This window comes from Microcaecilia unicolor, chromosome 1, assembly GCF_901765095.1.
Source record: "Microcaecilia unicolor chromosome 1, aMicUni1.1, whole genome shotgun sequence".
Classification (NCBI taxonomy): Eukaryota; Metazoa; Chordata; class Amphibia; order Gymnophiona; family Siphonopidae; genus Microcaecilia; species Microcaecilia unicolor.
Genome location: NC_044031.1, coordinates 160,444,642 through 160,466,777, shown reverse-complemented (window position 1 = coordinate 160,466,777; position 22,136 = coordinate 160,444,642). Strand labels below are relative to the sequence as shown.

The 22,136-nt window shown below is 40.5% G+C and overlaps 1 protein-coding gene across 1 annotated transcript in view; it reads right to left on the bottom strand.

Moving 5' to 3' along the window:
• Positions 1-22,136, bottom strand: part of DNAH11 (dynein axonemal heavy chain 11) — a 708,797-nt gene that overhangs the window by 422,955 nt on the left and 263,706 nt on the right. Inside the window, exons 32-34 of the mRNA XM_030201723.1 lie at positions 21,359-21,504; positions 21,153-21,269; positions 14,855-14,993 (exon numbers count right to left, since the gene is read on the bottom strand). Coding sequence (XP_030057583.1) covers positions 14,855-14,993; positions 21,153-21,269; positions 21,359-21,504 — 402 coding nt within the window. The remainder of the gene's footprint in view (positions 1-14,854; positions 14,994-21,152; positions 21,270-21,358; positions 21,505-22,136) is intronic.

Below are 22,136 nucleotides of genomic sequence, written 5' to 3'. Positions count from 1 at the left end.
AGTGCATTTCTCTAGTTTGGCCAGCAGGTGGTGCATGTAATGTTAAGAAGTTACAAAGTACTGACCTTTCTTTCTTTTAGTTAGCACACAGATAAAGATAAAGGAAATGTCATAGTGATGTAACCAGCTTTCATTTAAAACTTGTTGACTGGGCTCTGATTGGCCGGGGGGGGGGGGTATTTATTTTTTTTTGGATTGTACTGTCTTTTTCCCCGATTTTAGCTTGGGAGAAGAGAAATAGAAAGTTCTTTGCTGAAGCCCTGTAAAATAGTTATATTTGATAACTGGTGAGCAGCTATATGTCCTGATCTCCCAAGATACTTTTTAGAAAGTAAACAAATGTTTAGTTAGGATTATAATTGATTCATATTTCAGTGACCTGTTTGTTGTTTGCTATTTGCACATTTTTTTTGTACACTGTTCAATTTTTAAAGACAATAAACAATTTAGTTTATGCCTCTTTGTCTGGACTGATAAAGAATCCTAGTGGTTTGTGTGTTGGGTCTGTGAGTGCTTTCTGGGAACTGGAGGAGTGGCCTGGTGATTAGGGTGGTGGACTCTGGTCCTGGGGAACTGAGTTCAATTCCTACTTCAGGCACAGGCAGCTCCTTGTGACTCTGGGCAAGTCACTTAACCCTCCATTGCCCCCATGTAAGCCGCATTGAGCCTGCCATGAGTGGGAAAGCGCGGGGTACAAATGTAACAAAAAAAAAAACTGTGGGACCACTGGGATTGTGGCCTCCCAGTAACCTAGAAATCACTGGGGGTAATCTGAGAATGAGAGACTCGCCCAGAGGCGACTGTGACCCAGTCGGTAGGAGGAGGGTGCTAGTGTACAGAACAAGTGGCAGGTGCAGGCAAACCTGAGCTGTCCTGGGGATAGATCCTACTACTACTAAACATTTCTAGAGCGCTACTAGGGTTATACAGTAAGTGGCCGCAGTGTAACCCCAGGCGGGTGGCTAGGCATTTAGTGACAAGGCTCTTCAGTTTGGAAAAGAGAAACTGGGAATAGATATGATAGAATTTATAAAACCATGAGTGGGGTGAAAAAGATAAAAAGGGAACAGTTGTTTAACTTTTAAAATAATATTAAAACAAGGGGACAGTCCAAGAAACTAACAGTAACAGAATGAAAACAAATTGTGCTTTTTGAGAAACTAAGCTGTGGAATCTGTTTGCTGGAGGATGTGGTTACACTGCCCACACTGAAATACAACTCAAAACTGACACACAGTTCTTAAGCACACTCACATCCTCTCTAGAGGACACTACCATTAAGGCTCAAAATACACATGCTATATAGCACAGGTGCTACACTTATTTGGAAATATGGGACCTAGCTGGCATCTGTAACATAATGAGAAGGGAAATGGAGAGCATAATACAAATCCCAGTTAATTCCACTAAAGATAAGCTTTGACCCCTAAAGAATGTCACTTAGAAAATCTAGTTCCACAAATTTTTTTTAATTTCTTTTAATTGGCTGCAAAGATAAGGCACTGGTACTTGTAACACATTCATCCAGTTATCACATAATTTCAGGTACTTTCCCAAAAGCCTAGCCATAATCTAGTAAACCGTATTTTATAGTATAAGGACATAATTGATTCTTTTTTCTAAATTAATTTACGTACTATATTAATTTTGGCATGAAGGCTTTTTAGTGGTCAGTGTTAATTAACTTTTGATGGAGATAATTGTAAGCCTGAATACCTTTAATCATTAACCTGAAAATTTCATGGTCAGCGGAGGCTCATTCATTTCTCTCAACATAGAAGGGAGGGGCGTAGAAGTGGACAAGTAATTTAGAACTTCTAAGATCAATAGGCAAAAATCATTTGATTATTTACAACAAGAGGTAACTCAAACCTCATTATTATTTTATTGAATGCTATAGTAAATTATATAGCATGTAAATAAGAAATAAAGGTTTATAGTGCTGATCTTAAAAATAAAAACGAACACTGGTAGAAAATCTGCAAGATTAAGTTTCTTTAATTTTTTTTCTTAATGTTGACTAATCTATAAGTACATTAGGGTGGTTATTTTAGCGCTATTAGTGATTTGCATCTGAAAATACTGGCATTTACACAAGTATTTCAGAGGCACATAAAAAAACAGATTTTAGAAAGCCACAATTTACACGTGTAAATCTGCAATATATGCATATGACAACAGGATATATTTTGGGTGGAAGTAGGGTGGGGAGGTCTAAAGATCACATGTGTATCCCCTATTTCAGAAGGGGAATCCATCCCTATGAGCTATAAGATCAACATGGGGATTTATAGATTCTTCTGAGGACATTTAAGTTTTGTAAAAGAGCTCAGTTTGGCCAACACTCTACAGAAGGGATTAAGGGAGCTTGAGCCCTTAATCCCCCAGTGTTTCTTCTCACTTCAAAATGGATAGTGCTAAATAAATGTGAGCGCTGTACTTAATTGGGAGAATTTAGACCTGTAGATTTATGGCACACATTGTGTCTAGGTTCTAAAATGTCCACTTATATATGTACACTTGGTGGTGGGTGGGGGGGGGGATCGGGCTATCATTAAAACGTGTCATTTTACCACTAACTTGTGCTATTTAGCACAGGTCCTATTTTATTCAATGAGACCAAGTAACTAATGACTACGGTTAACAGTAAAATAACACATCTAAATGGTAGCCCTTGTTAATAACTTCCCCTTAGATATGTATTTTGATGAGTTGTTTCCATTGATGTTTTAAATGCTGCATATGCAAAATGAGTACTCCCACTGCACACAGCCAGTACATACACGTGCTTTCCTGCGTGTATTTTAGAAAAGGCTCTATACTGTGGCACCCTATGGTTCAGGTCTCAGTCCCGGTCCCAGACTTGACAACTGGTTAAGGAGAGCAAGAGGGGCATAATCGAACGGGGCACCCAAGTTTTCCTGAGGGCGTCCTCGCAGGACGTCCTGGTGAAGGGGCAGGGAAACCCATATAATCGAAACACGCAGGCAACGGCTGATGATGAAACAGATGATGAAATGAGCAGCATGGCACATGCTGATGAAATTCAACAACCTCCTGTCACTTTTGCAAGAGTGCTGGAGAGTCTCAACACCGTGCGGTCCTATCTGGAGGCCACTGGATGTCAGTACTATGACAGTTTTTACCGGCTGGCAAACGTAGTCTATGGAGCTCACAGACACAATAGTGTACGGAGGACTATGACTGATTACTTCAAGTAAGCCTAACGTCAGTTAATGGAGACTGTATACTGTATGTATAATAAACAGTACTGTACATTTGTTTATCAGATGTCAAGCTTCTTTGGGTCACAACGGTTAAGTGCACGCTCCGGTTAACTGCATGTATTTCTTTGGTCCCAGACCCTTGAACTTAAGTGGATTGCACTGGATATATATATATATATATATATATATATATATATATATATATTTTTTTTTTTTTTTTTTTTTTTACTTTTCCATCTTGACTTAAATGTATTTTTTATCTTTTTATATCACCATGTTTACTTTTTGAATTTTCATATTTATACATTTTTTATGTTTATGTATATCTTTCTATTACTATTCATAGAATTGAAAATTTAAACACTTATGCACTTTTACCTATTTCTATATATGTATGCATGGTTTTATTATATAGAACATCTTGTTTAAAATTTTATTGTTTTATATTTTGATGTTTTGCTTATTGTAGACCCCTGAGGCAGGCACTTTGCCGAAACATGATGCCGTGTCGGACATTATAAGTTTTTCCTCCATATCTCCGTCCTCCTGTTGTCTTTGGAAGTGCCTCGCTGGTCACACTACTCTTTTGTGTGAGCCAGGGTGTTGTCATTTGTTGCAATGATGCAAATTTATGCACGTTATTAGTGTAGATCATAGGGGGACTTGTGCCTGGGCATGTGCTCAAGGCATAATTCTTCTGCAGAACAGGTTTGATAGGTCCAGGATTTTCTCCCAGGCCTGTCAAACCTGGACTTCCAGGTCCCCCATCCCAACAAACAAAAGGGCCTGGAGACCTAGTGAACCCCCAAGACCCCTCACTGTCCCAAGCACATAACCCCACCCTCCCACCAACCCAACCCTTATATGGAAGTTAAGTCTCACCCAGTACATACCAGGATGCTGCCAGTTAGAAGTGGCACTCACAGAGGAGGAGGGATTGGTAGTCCCTCCTCCTCCAACTTAAAGGTACCAGGGGATAGGGTTGGATTGTGTGGGACCTTCCCTATCGCTAGACCACCAGGGCTAGCCTTCCGGGGGGCGGGGGGTCAGGTCATGTCAGGACCCCCCAGTTGTGCATCGTACTGGACCCCCAGGGCATTCGGTTTGTGTGCCTGGGGGGGGGGGGGGGAAGTGCTCAGGGTGGGGGCCTGGGTTCCATCGGACCTCCAAAACCTTGTGTTTGGGGGAGGGGTTGGGGGCCTGGAAGCATGTAAATGCATGCTAAACAGGGTCTCCCCATTCCTCCCTAATGCCCTGGGAAACCCTAACACCAGCTCCGAGCTGGCATAGGGTTTGCCACAGAGCAGCAATCTTGTTTGGCACGCTGCCCGCTTAGCATTGGGGAGGAATTCTAATAACCCTGATTATTGGGGCCTAAAGGTTGTAGAGTCCACTGTTCAGGGCTCAATGAGGTGTGAATTGACTTAATTACTCTGAGAATATCCTGTCTTTGTTCTCCGTCACCCATCACAGCTGTTAGTTAACTGAAGTAGGCAGCCATTATCTCTTCCTTTCCACATTTTACCCAGCACTTTCCAATATTTTACCTTGTGCTCGTCTCCATCTCCAGTGCATCTTTCCTATATGTACCCATGTACTAAATTTCATTTCATGCATCCAACAAAGTGGACTCTAATACGCAAAAGCTCATTAAGGGGGTCTTTTACTAAGGTACGCTCACATTTTTAGCACACGTTAAAATTGGGTGCACACTAAATGTTAGAGACGCCCATGGAAATGCATTGGCATCTCTAATGTATAGCGTATGCCCAATTTTAGCGCGCGACTTAGTAAAAGGGTGACTTAATTGGTTAGTCTATCAGGTGACACCTGCCTCTGTCAACCTCTCTGATTCAGGGATCCTAATATATGGGACATCGATTTCATTGACCACCTTTTGGCTTGTCCTGGATATAGCACTGGATTATGATTTATCATTAAAGCACAGGTAGAGGTGTTGGTGAAGAAAACATTTTGAGCAGTTTTGTGTGTTACGGCAAGTGTAACATCAGAAGATTACTTCAGCCCCTCCGAAGGGACACCACCTTGTAAGTGGTGGAGGGGCTTCCGTGTTTCAATGACTCAGAGGGCTATGCTGAAGGGTTACCCATATCAGACAGGCCTCTGAGGAGAAACCAGACAAAGAGTGTCCCAAACTGGAGGATCCAAGATGGCGTCGAGGGAGGATGTACGTTAATTGAGTTCCCGTTTTACACCAGAATACCTGAAGAAGTAGGCGCGCTCCCCAGAGAATGGGGAAGAAGAAAGGCAAAGCCATGGTGTTGCCCTCCTCGAACACGGCTGGGGTTCCCACCACTTCTCAGTCTACTTTGGAGAGATTCGGGGTCATAACGTCGGGGATATCGGTTCCTGCTTCGGAGAACAGCAAGGCTTTATTGCCGAATCTCAGTGGAGAGGGAGTGACTTTGAGTCCCCCTGTTGGCATGACCTCTCCAAGACCCGGAAACAGTAACGCTTCGCTATGGAGGTCGACAGTGGAAATGCCCGAAGTGGGTTAGGATTTTCACGCGATCCGAGGAAGTCCTGGTGCAGCATTGACTCCGGATAATAAACCAACTGGGGGATTGGAGAGTGAGCTCTTCCCCCCGAAGATATCTGGAGCAGTTTCTGTGGAGAAATTGGACCTGGTGAACCCAAACAATGTCACAATGGACGCACTATGGGAAGTGCTGCAGAGTGTGAATAACTCTCTTCTTCAGATGTCAAAAATTTTTTAGGAATAAATATGTGATTATAGCAATACTTATCTAACAAAGTGGAAGTCCAAGATAAAAAAATAAAGACTTTGATTTCGGAAATGGTTTCTCTATGAAAATCAGTTAATCTGGTAATGAAGGACAAGTTATGTTTCTGGTAAAAAATTGGAACTTCTGGAGAACCAATTAAGGAAAAATAACTTGAGAAAGATAAATTTTCCTAAAATACCCTGTATATAGAGTTATATTATTAGTGACTTTTGCCTTTGATTTAGATAGGAACAATGTTTTGAAATTGTATTTCCGACATATGGCTGATAGTTTTTTTGGGTTCAAAGATAAATATATTTCCTGACATATCAAGGTAATTGCAGACTAGGAGGTGTGAACTCTTGGCTTTTAATCCAAGAATCATTGCCCTGGGTGGGACCTTCCTAGAGCGATTCCCTTGTAAGTGTTTTATTTCCTGATTACTTATTTGTTGAACCCAGGAAATTACAAGAGTTTGTGGAGTTAAAAGAACAGATGAAGAACCCTCTGCAGCAACTTCCTTTAAGTTACCACTGTACCGGCTGCAATTACCGATTAACCTTCCTCCCTCTGAAAATATGAATTGTAAGATTAACCATTCAGTGTTTTTCTTATTTTCTTTGAGATTGTTTTCCTGATCTTGGATCCCCCAATTGTGGACTAACAAAGATGATATTTTTCCTTAATGTTTGTTTTAATTGATATTTTCTCTTTTCTTTCCCATTTATGTATTGGACATAAATGTAATATAAAATGAATAAATAAAATAATTAAAAAAAAAGAAGATTACTTCAGATTTTTTTTCTAGACTACCATACTGATGAAGCTAGATGACTCCAATGTCATTTATCTGAGGTTTACTAAGAGGCATATTTTCAAAGCACTTTGGGAGGCTAAGTTCCATAGGTTTCTATGGAACTTTGGGAGGCTAAGTGCTTTGAAAATATGCCTCTAAGTGATTTAGCATATTTCTGCAAAGATGATGTTGGATAAGAAAAAATGGGAGTATGCGATACCTTTTTTAATTTGTCTTTATTGGCTCCTTTTTCTGACCATGTTATGTTTAAATTACTTAATTTTTTTAATCCTTCATAGTACCACTCTTGCCTATTTGTTGAACTTGTTACTGGATTCAACCATTTGTTTTACCACATCTGTATCCTCTATGAAGTTTCATTTTATTTCTGTTAAAAAATTTGTATTACAAGTTGAACTTTGAGAAAGTTGTCAAATATAGAGGCCCTCGACTATAGATTGAATTTGCTGAAAGAATTTGAACCTTAGATTCATATCAGTTGTTTCAAAGGCATCCCAAGACTTGGTTATTTCAGAAATATTGGGCTAGATTCTAAATATTGCCCCTGAAAAATTGGCACCGAAAAAATTTTCTGCTTAGGCATATTATACAAACCGCACCTAACTTTAGGTGCAGTTTTAGAATACACCTTGACCCCTTATGCATACCTTAACCTAGTTGTAGGATGGCAGATAAGGGCCAAATGGCCCATCCAGTCTGCCCATCCTCAGTAACCGCTATAACTCCTCCTTTCCCTAAGAGATCCCTAGTGATGTCCCTTGCTTTCTTAAATTCAGGTATAATCCTTGTTTCCACCACCTCCACCGGGAGGCCATTCCACACATCCATCACCCTTTCTGTGAAAGAGTTTTCTTAGATTACTCCTGAGCATATTTCCTCTTAACTTTATCCATAGACCTCTTATCATATCTCCCCTCAGTTGTCTTTTCTCCAAGTTAAAGAGCCATAGCCTCTTTAGTCTTTCCTCATAGGGTAGTCGTCTCATCCCCTTTTTCATTTTTGTCGCCCTTATCTGTACCTTTTCTAATTATGTTATATCTTCATTTCCTTCATTTGAAAAAGGCTCACCTCCTGTATATTAATGCCACGGAGGTATTTAAAAGTCTCTATCATATCCCCTCTCTCCCGCCTTTCTTCCAGAGTATACATGTTGAGGTCTAGACGCCTGTCCCTTTATGCTTTATGACAGAGACCACTGACCAATTTTGACGCTGACCTTTGGACCGACTCCACCTTGTTTATATCTTTTTGTAGGTACAGTCTCCAGAATTGCACACAATATTCTAAATAGGGCATGGTACCAGAAGATTGGAGGGTGGCCAATGTAACAACGATGTCTAAAAAAGGTTCCAGAGGAGATCCGGGAAATTTTAGACCGGTGAGTCTGACCTCGGTGTCGGGTAAAACGGTAGAGACTATTATAAAGAACAAAATTACACATCATATTCAAAAGCATGGATTAATGAGACAAAGCCAACATGGATTTAGTGAAGGGAAATCTTGCCTCACCAATCTATTACATTTCTTTGAAGGGGTGAACAAACATGTGGATAAAGGCGAGTCGGTTGATATTGTTTATCTGGATTTTCAGAAGGCGTTTGACAAAGTATCTCATGAAAGACTCCAGAGGAAATTGGAGAGTCATGGGATATGACGTACTGTCCTATTCTGGATTAAAAACTGGTTAAAAGATAGAAAACAGAGAGTAGGGTTAAATAATCAGTATTCTCAATGGAGAAGGGTAGTTAGTGGGGTTTCCCAGGGGTCTGTGCTGGGACCGCTGCTTTTTAACATTTATAAATGACCTAGAGATGGGAGTAACTAGTGAGGTAATTAAATTTGCTGACAACACAAAGTTATTCAAAGTTGTTAAATCGCGGGAGGATTGTGAAAAATTACAAGAAGACCTTACGAGACTGGGAGACTGGATGTCTAAATGGCAGATGACGTTTAATGTGAGCAAGTGCAAAGTGATGCATGTGGGAAAGAGGAATCTGAATTATAGCTACGTCATGCAAGGTTCCACGTTAGGAGTCACAGAACAAGAAAGGGATCTAGGTGTCGTCATTGATGATACGTTGAAACCTTCTGCTCAGTGTGCTGCTGCGGCTAAGAAAGCAAATAGAATGTTAGGTATTATAAGGAAAGGAATGGAAAACAAAAATGAGGATGTTATAATGCCTTTGTATCGCTCCATGGTGCGATTGCACCTCGAATATTGAGTTCAATTCTGGTTGCTGCATCTCAAAAAAGTTATAGTGGAATTAGGAAAGGTACAGAGAAGTGCGACAAAAATGATAAAGGGGATGGGACGACTTCCCTATGAGGAAAAATTAAAGTGGCTAGGGCTCTTCAGCTTAGAGAAAAGGCGGCTGAGGGGAGATATGATAGAGGTCAATAAAATAATGAGTGGAGTGGAATGGGTAGATGTGAAGCATCTGTTTACTCTTTCTAAAAATACTAGGACTAGGGGGCATGCGATGAAGCTGCAAAGTAGTAAATTTAAATGTTTCTTCACTCAACATGTAATTAAACTCTGGAATTCGTTGCCAGAGTATGTAATAAAAGCAGTTAGCTTAGCGGAGTTTAAAAAAGGTTTGGACGGCTTCCTAAAGGAAAAGTCTATAGACTATTATTAAATTGGACTTGGGGAAAATTCACTATTTCTGGGATAAGCAGTATAAAATGTTTTGTACTTTTTTGGGATCTTGCCAGGTATTTGTGACCTGGATAGGCCACTGTTGGAAACAGAATGCTGGCCTTTAGGGACCTTTGGTCTGTCCCAGTATGGCAATATTTATGTAGCATATATATTACTGGGGATAAATATTTAAACTAGAAGAACAGATCCCAAAACTATATCACAAAAAACGTTCTTCCTTTAAAATATTTAATTTCTTTTATTACAATACATATATCACATAAAACCACTTATGCTGTGTAAGTTCCGGAACTTGCCCAGTCACACCCTTCACTTCACCACCCATTCACATAAACCTTGTGTGGGCACATTTCTATATATCCATAATCTGTGTACATGCTCCCCAATTGTTGTTTCCTCAATTTCAAATCTTCCACTTGTGTCTTAGATATCGTCCTTAAAGGTTCAAATTATAGTCCTTATAAATCATAAAAATCTTCTAAATCACATCAAGCAGGAGCACAGTGTTCACAACAAAGTCTCTCCAGCACTCTTCTTGGAGTAGTGTTAGTTCAGCAGAGTGAATCAGTGCAGTGTGTCAAGGGCTTCCTGGAATTTACATACTGTTTCCAGACTTTAAGCACCTTCTAACTCTTCACACCTTCTCTCTTTTGTTATGTATTGACATTTAAGTTGCTGAGACGCTCACAGAGGGTCCTGTGCTGGACTCATGATTCCTAAGGGAAATGTTCCTCCTGAAGAAGGAGTGTTCGAAATGCGGTCTCGCATCGAGGAACAAAAGAGAGAAGGTGTGAAGAGTTAGAAGGTGCTTAAAGTCTGGAAACAGTATGTAAATTCCAGGAAGCCCTTGACACACTGCACTGATTCACTCTGCTGAACTAACACTACTCCAAGAAGAGTGCTGGAGAGACTTTGTGCTCCTGCTTGATGTGATTTAGAAGATTTTTATGATTTATAAGGACTATAATTTGAACCTTTAAGGACGATATCTAAGACACAAGTGGAAGATTTGAAATTGAGGAAACAACAATTGGGGAGCATGTACACAGATTATGGATATATAGAAATGTGCCCACACAAGGTTTATGTGAATGGGTGGTGAAGTGAAGGGTGTGACTGGGCAAGTTCCGGAACTTACACAGCATAAGTGGTTTTATGTGATATATGTATTGTAATAAAAGAAATTAAATATTTTAAAGGAAGAACGTTTTTTGTGATATAATATTTATGTAGCGCCTTGTAATTCATTTGTTTTTAATTGTTTATTTTGAGGTTATTTTGTTACTTTATATACTGGCTTTTTTGTTTGTTTTAACCCATTAGTGCCCAATGTTCCCATATGGGAACCAATCAGTTTGTTCCCATATGGCTTATTATGGGAATATTCGGCACTAATGGGTTAACTGTACAGACTTATTGCTTTTTTATCTGCCTTGTTTGGATTTAGCAGAATATAAATTCTGAAACTAAAATAAATTACAGTAGCAATGAAACTAATCTGTTGTACTGCTGAAGACATCCAGACTAGCTCTTGTCCTGTAGGCTAGATTATGACTAGTAAAACCTTTTGTTCTTCTCAGTGAGTAATAACTGGGGCCACTTATACATGAAAAGTGAAGATGACAAATTAGGCCACGTTCCTCATGATTACTGTATGCATTCTTTCAAACTGAAAAAAAAATTCCTACAGTTTTGTTATGTAAAGGGCAAATAGACTAAGCATTTTTTAATGGATACAAAAACACGCTGTTACAGGAGGTCATTTTAGAAAGTTGTGCAACATTTACATATGCCAATATTGATCTGACAGTGTAGCTATTTACACATGTAGATGATGGGGGATGCAGAAATATTAGGGGTCGGTATTATAGATGTGGTTTGGGCCAAAAACTATACATTTACAATGGCAATACATAAATATTTTTTTAGAATGTTCCCCATCAGCATTTATACATGCGTGTCAGCTACTTCCTTGTATGGATCTCAGTGGTATCTAACACCACCTACAATTTCTATAAAATAGTTATTTCACTCAGCTGCTTAACAGGCTCCTCTTCTATATGCAAGTCTTTTGAAATTCAGCACGTACATGTAAATGAAGGCAAAGACATGTGTACGTTGCTAGTTTAGCACTTCACAGTGCTTATATCTGCAAAGCCCTGACTGATACTGCTCATTTTTGGAATGTGTTTTGTTAAGGTGTGCATATGTGTGAACTTAATTGTGAATGCTGACTTCAGAGGAAATTAACAGAAGGGTTAATCTGAGCTGTCATGTAGGAAAAATAAAAGATAATAGACTTTTCCCTTATCTTATACTTGTTTTTGTATACAATCCAAGGATAGAGCAATTAAGAGAAATCAGGTGCAGACAGAAATGATGTGAGAAAGTAAGATGATTTGGTTTCTGTCATAGTATGAGAGAGAAACGGCAGATAACTTAGGAATTTTCTGTAATTAGTCTTAGTGTAATTATTAGTAGCCAATAGAAGCACTATTATCTAAAAATGCTACAAAATTGATCTCTGGTTCTTTGTCTTAACGAGAGAAAATTACAGTGGTACAACCAGTGGTGTGCTGGTAAATTTTTAACAGGCTCTCTCCCCGGTCCACCTCGGCGCCCCCCGTCCACCCCTGCGCCTCCCACCCACCTCTGCGCCCCCCCCCCAAAAGAAATTGCACAGCTGGCTATACCCGGGGGGGGGGGGGGGGGGCAGCAGCCAACACATTACTCTCTCCAGGAAAAAAAATTAAATGATCCCAGGTTCCAATCTAATTCATGTTTAATATGGGATAAAATGCCATAAATAAGTAAATAAACATAAACTTTTAATGTTCAGCACCTGATTCTCAAAGTGGACATATTCCAAACACTATAATGAAAATAAAATTATTTTTTTTTTCTACCTTTGTTGTCTGGTGACTTTGTTTCTCTGATCATGCTGGTTCAGTATCTGATTCTGCTGCTCTCTATCTGTTCCCTTGACTCCGTTTCCAGGGCTTCCTTTCCATTTATTTCTTTTCTTTCCTCCTTTCTTCTTCATTTCTGGTCCTCCGCATACTTGACTGTACAGTGGATCCAGCTTCTGCCTATTTTCTCCATCCATGTGCAGTTTCTCTCCTCACTTCCTTTTCCCTCATCTAATCTCCTTCCTCTATCTTCCCTCCATGTCCAGCATTTCTTCTCTCTCCCTTCCCTTCCCTCCCCTCCATCCATGTCCAGAATTTCTCTTGCTCTTCCCGCCATCCATGTCCTGAAACTCTCCTCTCTCCCCTGCCCCTCTCTATCCATCCATACCCAGCAATTCTCTTCTCTCCCCTGCCCCCTCTGCCCAGCAATTCTCTCCTCTGCCCATCCATGCCCAGCAATTCTCTCCCCTGCTTCCCTCTGCCCATCCATGGCTAGCAAATCTCTCCCCTGCCTCCCTCTGCCCATCCATGGCCAGCAATTCTCTCCCCTGCCTCTCTCTGCCCATCCATGCCCAGCAGTTCTCTCCCCTGCCCCCCTCTGCCCATCCATGCCCAGCTGTTCTCCTCCCTTGCCTCCCTCTGCCCATCCATGCCCAGCAGTTCTCTCCCCTGCCCCCCTCTGCCCATCCATGCCCAGCTGTTCTCCTCCCTTGCCTCCCTCTGCCCATCCATGCCCAGCAGTTTTCTCCCCTGCCCCCCTCTGCCCATCCATGCCCAGCAATTCTCTCCCCTGCCCCCTCTGCCCATCCATGCCCAGCAAGTCTCTCCCCTGCCTCCCTCTGCTCATCCATGCCCAGCAAGTCTCTCCCCTGCCCCCCTTTACCCACCCATGCCCAGCAGGTCTCTTCCCTGCCCCCCTCTACCCACCCATGCTCAGCAGGTCTCTCCCCTGCCTCCCTCTACCCACCCATGCCCAGTAGGTCTCTCCCCTGCCCCTCTCTACCCATCCAGCGATTCTCCTCCCTCCCCTGCCGCTCCGAAGCATGTCCAACGATGTCCTTCGCCCCCACCCTCCCCTCTCGCTCCCCTCCGTCTTTTTTTTTTAATTACCTCCGTCGAAGCGCCGCCATTTAAAGCCCTCCTGCGTGCTGGCCGTCTCCAGGGCTTCCCCTGCTTCATTCGGATGATGTTCGTGCCTTAGTCCCGCCTTCATTCTGACGTCATTTCCTTTTTTCGCGAAGGCAGGACTAAGGCACGAACATCATCCGAATGAAGCAGGGGAAGCCCTGGAGACGGCCAGCACGCAGGAGGGCTTTAAATGGCGGCGCTTCGACGGAGGTAATTAAAAAAAAGACGGAGGGGAGCGAGAGGGGAGGGTGGGGGCGAAGGACATCGTTGGACATGCTTCGGAGCGGCAGGGGAGGTAAGCATGGCCTGTGATGGCGCCCTCCTGCCATGCTTACCTCCCCTAATGGAGCCGGCTCGCCCCCAACAACAACCGGCTCGCAAGAGCTGTCAAAATTTAACAAGCGGCTCTTGCGAGCCGGTGCGAGCCGGCTCCAGCACACCACTGGGTACAACCCTTATTACATGCTCTGTATTTTCTCTCTTTTATGCTGGCATGCTAATAAATAAAATTAATTTATTGGCAATTATTTTTTTATATATTTTATTACAGATTTTACACAATGGTCCTGCTGTCCATGCCAACAAATATATTTGCCAGCGTCCTTATGTGTATTTTACAAGAGGGTTTGCACTTAATAGAGCTTTCAGGAAATTCTGAATGCCCCAATCTGGATGTCCCAGCACTAGATGTCCGCAATCTAGGCATCCTATGCAAAATCAGCTTCATATGCATCTGCCTTTCTGTACATAAAAGTTTCAGAGTTGTCTGTACTCATTTCAAGTCCTAACAAATAGAAATCCATGCTTCCATAAGATCTGGACATCCTTGCTTTTGAATGCTTTCATCAGCAGACCCCTACACCAACCAATCAAGCACTATTGGAAGAATCTTAAGAACTTTCATTTGTTTATTTATTGGTACTTGTATCCCACATTATCCGAATTTCATTATTCAGTTCAATGTGGTTTAAATATGAAGAAAAAGGCAGTACACAATTTCTAACTCGGTGTGTAATGAAACTAGGTATCAAAAAGAGGTTTACAGTACAATTATCTGAAGATAAATTCATATAATTTATTGAACCAGGTTACAAAAGTTAGGCGGTCATAATACTTGAAAAGAGCAAGTTAACGTGGAAATTATTGCAAATTTAAGTCAGTATAGGAAAGAGGTTGTACAGTAATAATTGCCCAAGATGTGAAAGGAAGAATCATAGCAGTTCAAAAATATTAATTCATGATGCTTCCCCTTCCCCTGCACCCCTTCCCCACCATCTCTAATTTCTAATTAAATGACATGAAAATCTGAACCCGTGCCTATTATAACTCTCTAAAATTTGACCATGTGTTTAGCTGACGCTTACCTGTTTAGAAAGAAGTTCACTACATAGAGTATATAAAGTAATGAACTTCTGGGCTAATAGTCGTGCATCTAGGAACCCCTCCGCAACAAGCATTATCTCACAGATCAGTTCAATATCAGGGACAACCATAGCACAGGGTCTGAAAAAAAAATACAGAATTTAAAAAGAATTAACAATTTTGTTCTGCAAAATTGTTCTCAGCACAGTATGTGGTTCAGCAGAGGGGAACATGCTGTAAGTAAGCACAGAGCAATTCAAAACTCCTATATCTTTCACATATAAAATTTAGTAAATTATCAACACTATATACAATCATGAGTAAAAGCTCACTTGATAAAAACTAAGTCAACAAAATTCTACCATGAAGAACAGCAGAACTGGCCAAAGACTGGCTTTTATTACAGACAAGTGTAATATGAAAAGGCACTAAAAGCCTTTCAATGGAAAATGCTGGGTCATGTACTTGGCTTCGCTGTGATGCAACTTTATTCCATGTGTTTGCTGTACCAGCAGGAGAATGAACATGTGGTACAGGATGATCTAAAGAGCCATGAAGTCTTTAGTGTTATTCCTTCTTGGGCTCGGCATAGCCCAGAATACTTTATCTCATGCAACCTGCTGCCTCAGAGCTTCAACAGAAATATTAATGCCTTCTTTGTTGCTATCTTTGAAAGAAAGTATTTTCTTAGATTATTCCTGAGCCTATAATTTCCTAACTTTATCCTATGTCCTTCATTTGAAAGAGGCTTACCTTCTGTACATTAATGCCACATAGGTATTTAAATGTCTCTATCATATCCCCTCTCTCCCGCCTTTCTTCCAAAGTATACATATTGAGGTCTATAAGTCTGTCCCTATATGCTTTATGAGAGAGACCACAGACTAATTTTGTAGCTGCCCTCTGGACCGACTCCATCCTATTTATATCTTATTGAAGGTGCGGTCTCCAGAATTGCACACAGTATTCTAAATGGGACCTCATCAGATACTTATAAAAGGGCACTATCACCTGTTTTTTCCTGCTAGCCATTTCTCTATGCACCTGAATATCCTTCTGGGTTTGACAGTCACCTTTTCTACCTGTTTGGCCACCTTAAGATCATCAGTGATCACCCCCTAAGTCCCACTCTTCTTTTGTACACAGAAGTACTTCACCCCTACCATTTCCCTTTGATTTTTGCAATCCAAGTGCATGACCCTGCATTTTCTAGGATTAAATTTTAGTTGCCAATTTCTGAACCATTCTTCAAGCTTCACTAGATCCCTCCTAGATTTTTTACTTTTTCAAAAAGGTACAAAGACTAGATAGAGAACACTCAATGAAGTTACATGGAAATACTTTTAAAACAAGTAGGCAGAAATATTTTTTCACTCAATGAATATTTTTTCACTCAATGAATAGTTAAGCTTTGGAACTTGTTGCCAGAGGATATAGTAACAGTGGTTAACATATCTGGGTTTAAAAAAAGGTTTGGACATGTTCCTGGAGGAAAAGCCCAGTACAGTTTTTCATTTTATTCAATCACAATGCTTCCTTCCTTCCTATCCATGCAATCACAGTATAGTTTCTCATTTTATCCAATTGCAACACAGTTTCTCATTATCTAGTCACAATTATTTTTTCCTATCCATCCAATCCTAGTGCAGTTTCTCATCTTATACAATTACAATTCAGTTTCTCATTTTATTCAATCACTTGCTCCAGAATCAAAGATATCATGGGCTCATTTCCAAAAGAGAAAAACGTATAAAATGTGGCATAAAGCAGCATTTGGATGTTTTGCTTGCCAAAATATTCAAATCACTATTTTCAAAACCTATTTTGCAAACGTTTATCTACGCAGTTCATCTGCACTGTGTCCAAGTCACAAGGGGGCGTGTTGGGGGTGGGATTAGGGCATTCCCAACACTTGGATGTTTTTCTGCCACAATGGAACAAAACCAAAACATCCAGAACTAAAACTAAGATGTTTTGAGCTAGACCTGTTTAATTAACGACTTATGCGCAGCAAAACAAAGCAGAGATAGTCCAGAGAAGGGAGGTGTGGTAGCCGTGTTAGTCCACTTTTAAAGGTAATCAATAGAAATAAAACATGGAAAAGAAAATAAGATGATACCTTTTTTTATTGGACGTAATTTGATACATTTCTTGATTAGCTTTTGAAGGTTGCCCTTCTTCGTCAGATTGGAAATAAGCAAATGTTGGTAGATGACAGTATATATAAGTGAAACATCAAAGCATTTCAGTGACAGTCTAACAGGATGAGGGTGGATAGGTGAGAGACAGGAAGAGTCGGGTGGATGACCCACCAGACAGGACTTAAAGATCTGGGTTTTCTAGCCCATTATAAACCATAAAATTGTACTGCTTTGTCACCCTCCTATCTCCATGCATATCACCCTGCCCCTCATCCACCCGACTCTTCCTGTCTCTCACCTATACAGGTGAGGTGAAGTTGGTACGCAGGGCTTATCTGAGAGCACGTTATGCTCAAAGAGATCTATTATTGAGTTATAATAGTACAGAAGAGCAGAGTCGAGTAGTATGTGTGTTGCCTTACTCCTCACTAGTGAAAGATATAACTCAAAGTATTATGTTGCATTGGCATGTGTTACAGCTGGACACTATATTCTCGGAAAAACCACTGATTGCCTTTACACGTTCCAGAAATATTGATGAAATGCTATCATGGAAAAGATGCTATTGTACCAATACGCAAGAATTTTCTAATCATATTCAATGCGGCCAGTGTCAATGCCTTGTGATAAAATATATGTTGGACGAAGTATGAGACCTATAAGAACACGATTAACAGAGCATAAGTCAAGGATATCTACTAATAAGATTGAAGCACCTTTGGTCCAACACTGGACAGATTGTCATCATAGTATAACTGATAATCGATGGAGAATAATTGATCAGGTCATAGTGGGGTGGGAGGGTGGTAGTATGGAGAAGCTATTGAACTACAGAGAACAGTTTTGGATTTATACCTTAAAGAGTATTGAACCTCACGGTTTAAACCGTGAAATTGAATGGACTACGTTGATTTGAGTGACTGTTTACGTAAGGGTGCTTATGTTCTATCAGCTGTTTCAGACCGGATATGGGATTGACGCCACGGCTGTTTTACTCTACAAATACTTCTGTCTAATGTAATAGCGGCCATTTTAGAAAGCCGCGATGAGGAAAAAGGTTTAGTATCTGTTAGGCTTTTTTCATGCTTAAGGATGTATGGATGGAGAATGAGTTTATATATCCTGACAGTATCTCTGATTTATTTCATAGGAGACTACCTTGACACAGCGTACAGCGAAACATAGACCTATGTCGGTGGAAACGGGTCTCCAGGATGAACTATACTAAAGCTGAGTAAAGCTTAAAGCAGAGTAAAGCTGAGAAGGCTTACGTCTATGCCAGAGCCGGTGGTTGGGAGGCGGGGCTAGTGCTGGGCAGACTTATACGGTCTGAGCCCTGAAGAGCACAGGTACAAATCAAAGTAGGGTATACACAAAAAGTAGCACACATGAGTTGTCTTGTTGGGCAGACTGGATGGACCGTGCAGGTCTTTTTCTGCCGTCATCTACTATGTTACTATGTATATGTTACTATTTCTAAAGAAAAACAATTGATATTTATTATGAAATTGAAACTTAGAAAAATATGAGCTTAAAAACTTTTGTAAAAAAAGATTAATTGAGGATCAATGAGGATTGCGGTGATGCCCCTAGAAAACTGCATGGCTCAGTCTAGCCAAAACGGAAGCACACTCGATGATCTGATGATCCCATAATAAGAAAATCGCCTGATTAGATCTTCATATACTATATATTAATGGAGAATCTAGTAAAGTGAAGCTGAGCATAACTGAATATCTGATTGATGTACTCCCTTCACTAATTATATTATTATATGCCTGGTGAATACAATAAAAGATACTGATGTATTTCATCAGGATATAACATCAAATTTTTAAAAATAAAACTAATACAAATGCAAAACTAATTAATTGGAAAACAAATGTGTTTTTAAAACCTTTCTAAAAGCAAACAAATTTGGTAGAGAATGCAAATCAGAAGGTAAATCATTCCACAGACGAACTGCAGAAAAATAAAATCTGGAGAATAGGGACTTAAAACAGAAATGCCAATATTAACCAATTACATGATCTTGATGATATTATGCTTTTTAGTAGCTTAAAGCTGTTCACATGGTCAGCCGAACAAAAACAGTAGAGACATTTAAATACAAGACATAACACCTTGAATTTAACTTTTCAAAATGGAAGCCAGTGTAACCTAGTCAACAGTGGAGAAACTTTGTCATATTTTGAACATCTGAATATCAACCTAGCCGCTGAATTTTGTACCACCCGTAACAGGAGACAGGGGAGAGCCCTGAGGGACTCCACAAGGAGAATGACAAAAAGTTGATAACTAATTATCTTTTAGTACTGAATAAGATCTTTGAGTAAGAAACAATTCAAATCATTTAAGAACAGCATTTGATAATCAGAAGAAGGAAAGTAAATTTTACAATAAAACATGATTCACAGTGTTGAATGCAGCTGAAATATCGAATTGTCATATTTTCTCTGGCATATAAAGATTGTTTAATTTCTGATGTTAAAGTTAATAGCAAAGTTTTAGTGAAAAGTTCTAAACCAATACTGGTAATCATGAAAAAGATGTTAACTGAGAACTAACTATAAATTCTGTTAATTTAGTAAAAAATAGAATGCTTGCAATCAGTCAATAATTAGAAGTCTGTTATAAATCTCCATTAATCTGTTTTGGAATTGGAGTTAATATTTTCCCCATAGATTCAGAAAACCATCCAGTTTTTAATGAGGTATTTACAAATAGGACCATCCAAGTCTAGAGCTTGTTTAGGAATATCTTTCAGTAAATAAAAAGGAAAAGTGTCTATTGGATAGTTCGATTAAGATATTCTATTGATATAAGGGACTAGTTATGAACCTGAAATAAGGTCAAATGAAGACCAGTTTCTATCAACTAGAATATCATTAAAATTCAATTTTAATAGGTCACAATGAAAGTATTATCAAATTGATGCAAAATAATTAGCTAATTTCTTCAGTTGCTTGAGAAGTTATTGTTAGCTGTGAAGGTGTCAATATTCAGCCAAGGCCCGTGTAAGTTAAGCAGATGAATTTAGGACAGCTTAATTCACCTTCTTATGTTTTCACCCTTCCTGCCCCCCTCCTGGCATCCCCCCCCCCCCCCCCCCCCCCAGTATCAGAAGGATGCCATGAGGTCACAGCAGCCATTCTGAGAAGCTGCGCTAGAGGCAGGAGCAAGGGGGCTTCAGTTCTGCCCCCGATGCCCCACTGGACCACTAGGGAGATCAGGTAGGCCCCTGGGGTGGGGCTAACTAGGGTATGGGGGTGCCACTTGAGAGGAGGCTGTTGTGGAGGGGGGGTCGCCCCAGGGAGGGGGCTGTTGTTGGGGGATGCCAGGAGGGGGGCAGGAAAGGGGGAAACCTTTCTTAATGCAGGACTCGGTCCAATATTCAGCCAGGGCCTGTATAACTTTCTTATGTGGGCCCGGATGATCATCATCAGTGCCCACATAAGATCCAGCAGCCTGCCTGCCAACATTTTTCCCCCAATATTCAGTGCCAGTTCACAGACATGACCCAGCACTGAATATCAGGGACTAATTTAGCCAGCGACGATCAGCATTTAAAAAAACGTTGACTGCCACTAGCTGAATATCGAGGGGGGGGGGGGGGGGGATACTGTATATGTTTGCATATAGGTTGCAAAATGTGACCTTTTTTAAGGTCAAAAGTCGAAGGGGAGGGGTGATTTGTATGCGAGTCTGCCTGTCTACTTATGCACCTATTCCATCATCCATCATCTCCCCTTCCCCTCCTTATCCTTCTTGATCTCTCCTCTCTTCCTCATTCTAGTGCTTTCAGTCATTCCTGTTCCCTGGTGCTGCCCAGTAGTGGAGTCTTCCTCTACAGGTCCACGCTCGAGCAGCAATGAAAGTGCGGGGCAGCGCTTTGGAACAGGTATGACAAAGCGCCAGCATGGAGAACGGAGGAGAGATGCAATGCATGTGGACCAAAGGAGAAGGGGAGATGCTGTGGGTGAGTAGGGAAGGGGAGTCATTAAATGAATAGTCTAATCAAGGAGGAAAAGTAGGCTTGCAACCTATAGGTGAAAGTGACCTATAGGTGATAAATCATTCGGAACACTGTTGTCTAATTATCACACATTACTAGTATCAATTAAAGCACATAGCCATTTGAATGTTAAGTATGACTTGCCTAAACAGAGCTTTAAGGTTCTCTGGCAGTTCTGTTCGACCAGCATAACCGGGGTTCATTGTGATGAATATTCCCACTGACGGTTTCAGAGTTATATTTTCTCCAAGGAATTTAAACCTATGGGGGATGGGAAGGGAAAGATAACAATAAAACCTTTGTACTAAGATTTCATTCATATTACAGAAACACATCTGCCACATATTTACCTTGTTTTCTTTGACCTAATGGCATCTTGAATGCTTTTTACTTGCACAGCCACAACAGAGAGAACTTCCACTGAAATTCGGTTAAACTCATCAAAACATCCCCAGGCTCCTGTCTGGACCAATCCTTTATAGATGTTGCCTATGGACTAGCAGACAGGCTCAAATGAATGGTGGTTAACTTTTTTTGGAAAGACAATGGACAAAATTTAAGTTTCAGAGAAAGGTTGTACAAAAAAAAAAATGCAATCACCATACAAATAATTTTGTGTATGTACTTTTTTGCCCAAGGCTGTATTTTTTCCTCTTTTCATCTGGAAAGAAAAATAAGTTCACAAAAATACTGCGCAATGATAACTTACTACAAAAAACGTGGAGGGGCATCTTCAATATGACATCTAATTTCAACTTTGCACGTTTTGCGAAAAACTTCCCAAATCCGAATAGGAAAGAGGGTCATTTTCGAAAGAGAAAAAGTCTATCTTTTGTTTTAAAAAATACTGTCGCAAACAACATTTTGTGATTTGGGCGTTTTGTTTTTTGGCCCATTTTCAAAAAAAAAAAAAAAACGTCCAAGTGCAAAACACAAAAATCAAGCCATTGGGATGTAGGAGGAGCCAGCATTTTTAGTAGACTGGTCCCCCCTGACATCCCAGAACAGTAATAGGGCACCCTAGGGAGCACTGAAGTGGACTTCATAAAATGCTCCCAGGTACACATCTCACCATTGCTCCCTTACTTTGTTTGTTGAGCCACCCAAAACCCACTATCCCCAACTGTA